The sequence below is a fragment of the Balaenoptera physalus genome, assembly GCF_965194825.1.
Source record: "Balaenoptera physalus genome assembly, chromosome: 11".
Lineage (NCBI taxonomy): Eukaryota > Metazoa > Chordata > Mammalia > Artiodactyla > Balaenopteridae > Balaenoptera > Balaenoptera physalus.
In genome coordinates this window covers 23848169-23859678 of record NC_138896.1, presented here as the reverse complement: position 1 = coordinate 23859678, position 11510 = coordinate 23848169, and the positions used below count along the sequence as shown (strand labels likewise).

At 46.1% G+C, this 11510-nt stretch overlaps 1 protein-coding gene across 4 annotated transcripts; it reads left to right on the top strand.

Moving 5' to 3' along the window:
• The first annotated feature begins 690 nt into the window (after nucleotides 1–690).
• Nucleotides 691–11504, top strand: DDX39B (DExD-box helicase 39B). Of its 4 annotated transcripts, none has more exons than XM_082415438.1 (11): nucleotides 691–777; nucleotides 2036–2378; nucleotides 3144–3271; nucleotides 3566–3658; nucleotides 5939–6122; nucleotides 7194–7312; nucleotides 9387–9518; nucleotides 10290–10399; nucleotides 10500–10644; nucleotides 10785–10932; nucleotides 11282–11504. In XM_082415438.1, exons 2-11 carry the CDS (start codon nucleotides 2168–2170, stop codon nucleotides 11296–11298), a joined length of 1287 nt encoding a protein of 428 aa, XP_082271564.1. In that variant the 5' UTR covers nucleotides 691–777; nucleotides 2036–2167; the 3' UTR covers nucleotides 11299–11504. The 4 variants fall into 4 exon arrangements, with proteins under 4 accessions (XP_082271564.1, XP_082271563.1, XP_082271562.1 ...); XM_082415437.1 differs by lacking the exon at nucleotides 691–777 and adding an exon at nucleotides 812–947; XM_082415436.1 differs by lacking the exon at nucleotides 691–777 and adding an exon at nucleotides 1391–1548.
• Nucleotides 11505–11510: the final 6 nt, after the last annotated feature.

Below are 11510 nucleotides of genomic sequence, written 5' to 3'. Positions count from 1 at the left end.
CTATTGGGGGCAGGGCTAAGCACATTCTGGTAGAATTAACAACATCTGTAAAAAGTTATTTAACCCTCAAGCCCTACCGTTTATCGTTAACATTTGGGGCAGAATCTAGACCCTGTCCCCCACTCAGTGGATTCAGAACCCCTTCCTGATTCCAGCCCACGCCCACGAACCTCAGGGCCCTTAAGGCATCAGCTACATCGGCCAACATTACTTTAGGCAAATGCCGTCCACCGGCTCCATGGCTGGGGAAAGGGTAGGGGTAGGACTCGTGAGCACGACTCACTTCCCACACCTGGGGCCGGTTGTTCCCTAGCTCCAGCGCCAACGCCCCCAGGTCACCTTGACTACCGGGCCAAGGACCCCGTGGGAACTCGAAATCCCGCCACCTTGGGTCTTCCTGCGCCCATGGAGGGGTGCCCAGAGAGAAGGCCTGCGTGGCAAGAACGTAAATGAAGAGAGAGGCGTGGAAAAGAGCAGGACAAGAGAAAAAAGATAACAATGGGGAGGATGCTAGTTTCCTTTATGCCTTTTGTTACTGGCAGTAGCGGAGAAGTTAGAAGTGGCTTAAAAAAATTTTTTTTTCCACACAGGCATTTTCTAAAGGCAACCCAGGAGCGCGCGGAACTATAGAACCGTGGAAGGTCCTTCTTCCGGTCCCTTACGTCTGCGCGGTCGTAAGGCGGGAGGCCGGGGTAGAGGGAAGCCGGGAACCGGAAGTGAAGGCAGGTTCCCTCCTTCGTCGCTGTTGCCGCCGCCATACGCCTTCGCCTTGCTCAGGTAAGCTTTGGCCTTCGGCACCATCCGCCTCCATCTGCGTTTCTCTGCGGCTATCCTGTCGCACGGCCTCCTGATAACCCTTGTACAGGCTATGGTCTGGTCGCTGGAGTCTGATTGGGTCGTTACTTCCATCACTTGCATCCCTCGAGATCAGGAAACTTCGGGGGGAGGTAGGGAATCCAGGGGGGCCCAATCCAAGATGGTGGCCCCGGCGCCATTGTGCTTCCTTTGCTCCTCGCTCTTTCGGTGGGCCCCTCGGTTACCTGAGAACCCAGCGACAGTGAGAGGCGGCGCTAGGCGTCTTCTGGTCTTGGGCAGTTGCAGAGGGCGGGGCTCTTCCCACTTTCCCGCTTATCTCTCGGTCCGCGGTGGGAATGGAAGGAGTACCGATTTGTGGGCCTAGTTGGATTTTTCTCACCTCGGACTGCCCACCATTATCTGGAGTGTTTTCCAAATGTTTACGAGTGGTGTCGTTGTGTGTTTTCGGAAATGAGTTACACCGAGGAGTAACATAACGGTGATGGGAGGTCACTTGGTAAAGCTTCTGTTAGCCGGAACGAGGATACATCTTTCTTAACTACTGTGTTTTTTTTAATTCATCGTATGATGGAGGAGTGGGTTTTTTTCCCGGCGAGCCATTTCTCTAAGCCTCTCTCTCCGCCATTAATTACACAAGGATTTCTTAAACGCCAGAAGGAGGTTATTGAGGAGTGGGAGGCTGGAATGCTGCGAGAGGTGGATGGCAGCCACATGATGTTTTCATTTTGAAAAGTGAGCGCTTTGCGTAATGACGACCGTAATCTATCACCCTTGACTGATGGCTGCTGTCGACACCTTGAGATTATAGGGAAAGCACAAGGTCTTCCGTTGAGGACTTTTCGTTTTGTCACTTTCATCTCCATTCTCCATTTTAAGTCATTAATAGTATTCTGTTTTTCAAACATGTATTTTTTTTTCTTGTTATTGTCACAGACCAGGAATTTGTAAGTCGGTTTTGCCCTTCCAACTTTCCGGTTTCTGCTTCTCTGATCCTGTCTTTTTGGGAACTTACGTCCTAACCACTTCCCCTGGGCCCACTTTTCCCATTCCCTGTATTATGTTTGCCTTTCGCTTTTATGTCTTGTCCTTCTTTATTATTTTTTTTCCAGGAAAATGTTTCCTAGTTTAGGGAAAGTGGAAAGAATGTGGGGATGGAAAAAGATGGTGAAGGCTCTGCTCATGACTGATGAGTTTTCTCTCTGTTTTTTTTTTTCCCCAGCTCTTCTGTCAGAAACTAGTGTGTTTCTTTTCCTTTACTGTTCCTCAAGCCCCCACTTTCCTTCTCTGTCTTCCCTTATTCTGCGTGAACTCATCCAGAGACCCCTCCCCTTCTCCCCCTGCCGGCCCAGTTATGGCAGAGAACGATGTGGACAATGAGCTCTTGGATTATGAAGATGATGAGGTGGAGACAGCAGCTGGGGGAGATGGGGCTGAGGCCCCTGCCAAGAAGGATGTCAAGGGCTCCTACGTTTCCATTCATAGCTCTGGCTTTCGTGACTTTCTGCTCAAGCCAGAGTTGCTCCGGGCCATTGTTGACTGTGGCTTTGAGCATCCATCAGAAGGTAAATTTTCTGTTGGGCATGGAGTATTCATTAGGGTCTTTAAGGATACAGGAAACAGTATGGTCATGGTCCCTCAGGTGATACAGATTTATATTCAGGATAGATCAGGAAATAAGTACCAAAAACTATTTTAGCAATAGAAGAGGTTTATATAAGTTGGTCTTTCATTCATGATAGCATGTAAGTGCTGGTGATCTAAAAGCAACTTGGAGTGGCTTTTTTTCTTGCCTGTTTTTAATTTTGTCTCTCTGACTTTTAATTTAAAATTTCCAGAGAGGAGCTGGTTGGACCCTTGGGCCAGACCAACTCTGGTCTCTGGAAACCTTTATGGCTGGTCTAAGGATGGCTGGCTTTTGGGTCAGGTACCAAGTTCTTCATTTTGTTCAAGGTTGTTGCAGGCTTATGTGCCCCAAAGCATGACAATCTAAGTATGAGAAATGGCCTGTAGCAGGCACTCAAAATTCATGGATTGCTACAGATTAAGGAACATTCAGACAGAATCAGGAGCACCTAAGGCGTCCAATTGGTAGATGCAAGAGGGTTGTTAGCAGGACTTTGGGCCCTGGAGCTGGAAGAGGCTATGTTAGAAGGAACTGGGAAGGTCTGATTTGGGAATCACTTGACTGAGAGGGCAGAGAGGTAGAAAGGGTCTGGAAATTGACAAGAACAACTTAAGAATTGAGTGGTGAGAAATGGGTTTGGCCTGGTGAAAAAGGTGGTGGAGTTCTCTGGAGACTAATTTATCTTTTTTTTCCTTACTTCTAGTCCAGCATGAATGCATCCCTCAGGCCATCCTGGGAATGGATGTCCTATGCCAGGCCAAGTCAGGCATGGGAAAGACGGCGGTGTTTGTGCTGGCTACACTGCAACAACTGGAGCCAGTTACTGGGCAGGTACACTTGGGGAGAGACACTTGGGGAGAGTGCTGGGGAAGGCATTTTGGCTAGTAATATTCAGGAAGGGTATTTTTGTCTCAGCTACATGATGCATTCAGAGCCGGGAGTGCTTGTTGTTAAGATGACCTTTATCATCCTTGACCAATAACCATGAGAGTATTCTGTAGTAATCACGGGGTTAATGATTTAGATCCAGAATTGTAGTCACCTGTGATCTGCTGGGTGTGCTTTTGTGACATACCTGGTGAAGGGGTATACTGTATGTGTGTCTCCATCTACTTCCCCCCCCAGGTGTCTGTACTGGTGATGTGTCACACTCGGGAGTTGGCTTTTCAGATCAGCAAGGAATATGAACGCTTCTCTAAATACATGCCCAACGTCAAGGTAAGCCAGGGTAAAGAGACCTGGGGGAGTGAGGGTGTGGGGAGTTGGAGGCATTGGAGTCTTGTTAGATCAGCAGTCTTCACATCCCACAGGTGTTAAATAGCTATACAGAAATCTCAGTTACGTGTAGTACGTAGTAAGTTTCTGCAACTTAGGTGTATAAGAGATTTATATTCTAGGGTTCATTTGGGTATGCATTGTACTTTCAGAGATGTCTGCTGTATTTTGATTTTGGAGAAGCTTTATAGTTTGCCTTGGTTTTAAACACGTTGTATAAATATGTTTGTGCATTGTGTAACCTTGATATTCAGGGTGTGGTTCCCAGACCCGTGGTTTCAATGTCATTTGGGAGCCTGTTGGAAATGTAGATTGCATGAGTTCCACCCCAGTCCTACCGAGTATGAATATGTGTTCTGACAAGATCCTTGGGTAATTGGAGTTTGAGAAGCATAAACGTATGCTTGATGTATATAACTTTGTATCCTCCTTGGGTGGAGAAAAAACAGTATTTTTGTTCAGATTGTTGTAATTTTCCTCATAATTGATTATTAATTTACGTGTAGAACTAGGAATGTGTGAGTAATAGCCCTAAACTAAAAGTAATTTGTTTAAAACCAAAGTAGTAAAAGTAGTATCTGTGCCTGGTAAAAGTGCATAGGTAATCCAGAGGGCCTTATAATGAAAAGATTCTGTTCTCCCGTGTAATCGTACTTCACAGAATACCACTAGTTAACTTTTTTTTTAAGTTCTGATGTTCTGTGAAACCAAGTATTAGGAGCTATTTTCTCAGTTTGTCAACTTAAAGGCCTTTTAGACTTTTTCGTGAAAGATTATTTAGCTTGTTTACACTTTTTCTCCTAGAATTTGAAAACTGTATTTAAATTTTCTAAATATAGTCAAAGCTGGTGTGTGTGTTATGTATGTTTGTATTCTTATATGGTCAGTTTCATTGGGGTTTACTTTCTGTCGTTTTAGCAAGCAGTCTTGTTGGTAGGTTGATTCTATAAGTTGAAAACCAGGAAACAGTTTCCATAGTTAATGACTGTGGAAACATTTGTCATTGAGCTCAGTAGAGGACTAGGATTGCACTTCTTCCTGTATAGGTCTGACTCATCACCTTGTGGACTCAAAAGAGGATGGTCTTGGTGGCAAGATCAAATATAAATTTTCATGACATAGTCTTACTTTTCTTTCTTTTGCTCAAAATTATGCTTCAGTGATTTGTTTAAAAGGTTGGGCTAGTTCTACAGAATGTCTTACCTCTGGGTTTGTCCGGTTACTCCTCTGTGTTGTTTTAACTTGTTCTTCCCTCCCAGTGTTTCCTATAAACTGAGCTTCCTTGCTTTCTTTCTCTCTTTCTCTTTCTCTCTTTCTCTTTCTCTCTCCCTCCCTCTCTCCCTCTTTCCCTCTCTCCCTCCCTCTCTCTCCCTCTCTCTCCCTCTCTCCCTCTCTCTCCCTTCCTTCCTCCCTTCCTTCCTTCCTTTGCCGCGCCACGCGGCATGTGGGATCTGAGTTCCCTGATCAGGGATCGAACCCGCGCCCCCTGCGTAGGAAGCGTGGCGTGTTGACCACTGGACCGCCAGAGAAGTCCCTAAACTGAAATTTATATTTGAAAGCTTAACTGGTACAAGTTAAACATTTTTGGCTAGAACTCTTTATAGATGATGCTATGTATCTCCTGTTTTGTTGCAAACCTGCTTGTCCCACAGTTAATGGTTTTAGATTTACCCTAGAATTAGGGTCCTGACAGTCTGATCTTTCCCCCTTGAAACTAAAAAGGAGTTTTTGGTGCTATTTGAGAGAGTATAAAGGCCCAGATCCTCAACAACCATTCCCCTAATGGTTTTAACATGGAGTAGTATATTTAGCCTGAATCAGTAATTTCATAGGGTTTATGCAAAGGAGTTTAAAAATCTGGGGTCATTTAGGAAAACTTGATGTCCATGAGGTTTTTTTGGTACTTGACACTCTGGTGATTTCTTGCCGTCCTCGTTTTTACGGTGAAGCCTGGCCTTGGGGAAGGAAGATTGTTAGATTAAGTCAGAACTAAATGCTGGTCCTCACTGCCTCAATCAGCCATGTAATTTAGGGCAGGTCACTTTTGTTTCTTCGGTTTAATGTTTGGGGGATATAATAATTTTAGATTAGGTGATCTCTTAGGTTCCCTTTAGCTCCGAAGTGTTCGAAGACTTGGTTTAGAGTAAACTGAAAGGATGGGAACCTTGGGGAGGTTGAATTCTTTCCTTCCTTGTGAGATACTCTTTTCTCCTGGGTTGGCAGGTCGCAGTGTTTTTTGGTGGTCTGTCTATCAAGAAAGATGAAGAGGTGCTGAAGAAGAACTGCCCGCATATCGTCGTGGGGACCCCTGGCCGCATCCTAGCCCTGGCTCGAAATAAGAGCCTCAATCTCAAACACATTAAACACTTTATCTTGGATGAATGCGATAAGATGCTTGAACAACTCGGTGAGTAGCAGTGCTGGGACTGGGCTAGTGATCTGGGAGTTGCCTTTTGGAGCCAAATGATGTTTATTCGATACTGGAGCACTTTAGTGCCAGGACGACTCTTAATCTATCACCCATGACTGATGGCTCTGGCTTCCCTGGTCAGTCTTTGTTAGGCTTTTTAAGCATCCTTAGTGATCAAGGAGGAAGGTGTTATGTTCTTTCTTTTGGTGATGTTTATCTTTGAGAAAAGGGACTTTGCTGATCTTGGTTATTAGTCACACCACTATTCTCCTTTGTAAAACCCTATAGTGGGTGTCATAGGGGAGAAACTTGAGCTGGATGAGGAGACAGTCTACTCTTGGCATCCTCAGCTCAGCATATATTGTCAGAATTCATAGCTGAATATAAATTCTAGAATTAACGTGGAGGGTGTTTGTGGGAGTTTGTGTGGTGTGGTATTCTGGTGTGCTAAGTGGGGTTAAGGAAGATGTTTTGTAAGAACTCAAATTTGGTGAATGAGAGAGTAGGGATCGACATAGCCCCAGGGATAAGTCATTCCAAATGATCTTTGGCTATTCTAGATGGCGAGCTATAAGGTGGGCTCCAAGTAGAGATGTCATATTTGCCTGACTGGATAGGACAGTGTGATCCAGAGGAAGCATGGAATGGACTCTGACAGCTGGAATGTAATAGGTGCGCGATATTTGTAGACAGTTGGAGCTTGGGGAGAGAGGAGTAGGGAGAAGGGCCTTGTAAAGCATTTTTCAAAGGACTTATCTTTGTGAGCCTCTGCAGTGGGCTTTATCCCCATTTTTTAGTTGTGGGCTTTGGGGTTTCATCTAATTTCTTGTGTGGTTAAAATACACAGCTGGATCCTGGTCCCAAATCCATTGTTCTTTCCACTCTGTTATTCCTATGGATATGATTATATGGTGGTTGGAGAAAACAGAGTAGAGAGAGGCCTGAGGCAAATCTTCCCCTGAACCGAGACTCTTGCTTACCAACAGTCTTTACCTCATTGGTAAGCCTGTTTCTGGTCTTTGTTTACGATATATGCTTCTCTTCTACTATAGTTTCTTTTTCTTGTAGACATGCGTCGGGATGTCCAGGAAATTTTTCGCATGACCCCCCATGAGAAGCAGGTCATGATGTTCAGTGCTACCTTGAGCAAAGAGATTCGCCCAGTCTGCCGCAAGTTCATGCAAGACGTAAATACCCTTCTACCTTCTCTCCCTCCACTCCCCGCCCGCTGCCTCCTCCCCCTCCGCGCCCTCTTCCTCCAGACTCCCTTGTCCTTCAAGCGCCAAGAAGGGGGCACATGCCCATTTGGGAGTGATGACTCCTTGAAGAGACACACAGAGGCAGAGACAGTTAGTGTTAGGGTCTGCGCGGGCGCCAGGGAAACTCCGGAAGACTTGGTCGGGTTAACGTGAGAGCGGGAAGTGTTCGACTTTTTTTTTTTTTAATCACAGCATTTTTGAACCTCTTCTCCCATTTGGGGGAGGGCAGGATTTTCTGCCCTACCACCCACCCATCGTCTCCTACATACTCCCTACAGCCACGCACCCTCAAGGTGGCATCGAGCATACAACCGGAGCCTTCTGCTCCCCAAACTCATAACGTCCCGGTGGCAGGAGAGCAAGAGAGGGACAGACAGATGGCAGGGCATTGTCCAAAAGAAGAGCAAACAGCACAGATGAATCCGCTCCCTCCCCACCTCCAGGGGTGGGGGCCTTTGGCACCTCAGTCCCCGAGTCCATACTCCTTCCCACCCGTACCTCCTCCTCGCACCCATCCGGAACCTTGGTTGATGTGAGCCGGCAGCAGAGAAGCACCGTGGCGCGGCGGGGGAATGCGGACGGCACCCGGCGGTGGATGGCGGCAGCGGAGGCCGCGGGGAACCTGACCAGGAAGCCGAGGACCAAACCAGCCTCTTTTTCCGTTCCCGGTTTTTTTCCTGAACCCAAGGCGTGCCGTGTTCCCTATTTCCCTCCATTTGTGTTGGTGGGGAGGGGTGTTCTGAATGGGGTGGTAGATTTTTTTTCATTTTTTAAACACTTTTTTTTTTTTTAATACTTGGATATGGGAAAGGTAAAGTGAGGAGCTCCACTTGGATGTAACCAGGTGGGTGCTAGGGTCTGGGGCTAGGCGGGGCCGTTGTATAAGCAGTGGAGTGTGTTCTTTCCCTCCCTGCTCTGCTCCTTCCCATGGGACCAAAACTCTTCAGCTGTACTTGGGGCTCAGATTAGATCTGAAAGAAGCCATGGAACTTCTCTTTGGAAAGCCTGCCTTTGCTAGTCTGACTTCTGAGATTGGGCTTCTGGTTTTCTCCCATGACAGACACATCCTTTCCCGAAATCTTGGACCCTGGAGTTTTATGTTAACTATGTCTTCAAGTTAGTGAAGAGTGCTAGGAAAGTTGGGCTTTGGAGTTGAGTCTTGGGTCAATTTTCCCTTTTTTTTTTAAATGTTGCCTTCCTTCCCTTCAAGGGTTGTGTGTGTATATGTTTTGTTTTGTTTTTAAAGATGAGTGAATAACTGCTGCTCTGAATTTGCTTCTTAGCACCACTTAATGATACCTTCCACGTAACAGTATAGGTGGTTTGATTTTTAGTTGAGACCAGTCTTATCTAAAACTGTTTCCTTGTGGTCCGAGGGCAAGTTGTTGCTCATCTTGCGTAATTTTTGCTTCTCTTTTCATGGCATTTTGACTTATGTCCACTGAAGCATTCTGATCTTCCGCCTTTCTAATGGGGATATGGAAGACGTCCACCTTTCTAATAGGGATATGATTCTCGTAGTTGAGAGCATAAAATGGAGTAGTCCTTGTCCTCTCACCGATATTAAACCAGCTCTGATGGCGTTATTCTGACCTCGAGTCACTGTTTCCCATCATTTCCCAGGTGTTTGGATCATGTTCTTTCTCGGAGAATCACCTCCCATTGTTTTCTTTCCTCCACCACCACCATTTGAGGTAATGGCATCTTGCCATTGGGTGGTTGTACTGTGTCTTTTCCTCCCTGCAAAGTTTCTTTCCCGTGAAAATTTTCAGTTGGAAAATCTTAAAACTCAACTGATAGGAAGGAAATTAGATCTACTGTGGAAAAGACCACATTAAAATGTGGGTATTTTTGGGGGTGGGGTTGGGTTTCCAATCTCCTCTCTTCTCCCCATCCCGCCATGGGGTGTATTGGAGATCAACTTCCTCCACCCCCCCAGGTTTAACCCCCCCACTCTGCCCTCCTCCCGTTCCCCACCCCTTCCCTCCCCCCTCCCCCCCAGCCAATGGAGATCTTCGTGGATGATGAGACGAAGCTGACGCTGCATGGGTTGCAGCAGTACTACGTGAAACTGAAGGACAACGAGAAGAACCGGAAGCTCTTTGACCTTCTGGATGTCCTTGAATTCAACCAGGTCAGTTGTTCAAGGTCCAGTAGGGAGAATGAGCATGTCTCCAACTGTTGCAGAAATCTCTATAATATATCCTTTTATTGAGGAAACCATGTGTGTCGTGTGAAAGAGAATGGTGGAGAAAGTCTCTTAAATGAAAATTCTATTAAATGAGAGAAAAATGTCTTTTGGTGGCACTGAGCGTGAGCAAGGTGGGAACTGCTTTTCCATGGCTGGCGTAGATATTCGACAAAATAAAGCTCAAATTATAAAATCCTTGAAGAGTTTTAATAAGTTGGTGAAAGTGCAGAAATACATTAGGCCTGTTCTTAAATTTTATTTGTTTCTTGTACTACTTACTAAGGGAGAAGTGTTCCATCACTTTACCTGTTGTGTGATTTGCTTGCACTAAAAACTACTTTCTAGAATTAGGGTAGGTTCTTATATTTGATGTTTTGGTGAGTCGGAGTATCAGTCGTGGTCTTTCCAGACTTTAGTTCAAATTTTTACCACTCATGAGGTGGCTTCATCCTTGTCTCCTAATATGTCTGGTAATTTTAGTTCCTGTTTTCCATACCTTCTCTGCAGCATGTCTGTCTGCTCAGGAAAAATCAGAGCCAAGAGGGAAAGGCTAAGTAATATTTAGAGCAGAAGAGGAAATATGTGATGGGGACTAAGAGGAGTTCTTTTAGAAGAGTGTAATTACTGAAAACTCTTGCACGTAATCTCTCTCACACACACCCACATGGACGCACATCCCCCCCCAATCTTATACGTACACACACACACACACAGGTGGTGATATTTGTGAAGTCTGTGCAGCGTTGCATTGCCCTGGCCCAGCTCCTGGTGGAGCAGAACTTCCCAGCTATTGCCATCCACCGTGGGATGCCTCAGGAGGAGAGGTGAGTCAGAGATGGGGAAGATGCTTTGTGTCCTTGCGAGGAAAAGAGACCCTTGAGAGTGAGGAATCTCAACCTTTTTCTGCTTTCCTTTCTCACAAAGGCTTTCTCGGTATCAGCAGTTTAAAGATTTTCAACGACGAATTCTTGTGGCTACCAACCTGTTTGGCCGAGGCATGGACATTGAGCGGGTGAACATTGCCTTTAACTACGACATGCCTGAGGATTCTGACACCTACCTGCATCGGGTAAGCCCCACACCCGGAAGGTATCCCAGGGTCCTCTCCCACCCCCTTAGTTTCTTTATTCATACCGTACATCTTCATCCCTCCTCTTGGGTGTCTTCCTTCTTTGGGGTCTACCAGTTCTGTCATCTGTCTTCTTCCAGGTGGCCAGAGCAGGCCGGTTTGGCACCAAGGGCTTGGCCATCACGTTTGTGTCAGATGAGAATGATGCCAAGATTCTCAATGATGTGCAGGATCGCTTTGAAGTCAATATTAGTGAGCTGCCTGATGAGATAGACATCTCCTCCTACAGTGAGTAATGATCGCATGAAACTGGCTCCCCCAGTCCTTTAGGTTCTCCTTGTTCCTTAGTGGGTTTTTTCTTAAAGCCCCTGGTGCATAGTGGGCACTTGACAAACTTGTCATCTGTTTTCTCCCCCGCACCCCCATCTTGATGCCCTGTTGGGATGTTTAGTTGACCTCTTTATGGGGTCTCTTCTCATCAAATTACTTCTCATCGAAGTATTTCTTTCTTTACCCCCAAATGTATCCTCTGACCCACACACTGCACAAACATCTGCATGTGTTTCAGAGGGGCCTTTTCTACCAACCTAGCTTTTTCGTTTCCATACATTATTCTAACTGCCATGTTTTTCTTCAGTTGAACAGACGCGGTAGAGGACTCCCCACCCATTCTGGAGTGTGACAGTCTGCTCCTCTTCAGGAGATGATGCCAGGCGTGGGGGTGAAGGAGACACTGCTGCCGCCTACCCTTGACGACCCCGTGCCCCACCCCATGGCTTCCCTCTTTTGCATCGCCACCACTCCTAAACCCCCATTTCCCTGATTTGTCAGAATTTTTTTTAACAAAACTAAAAAACACATGCGTC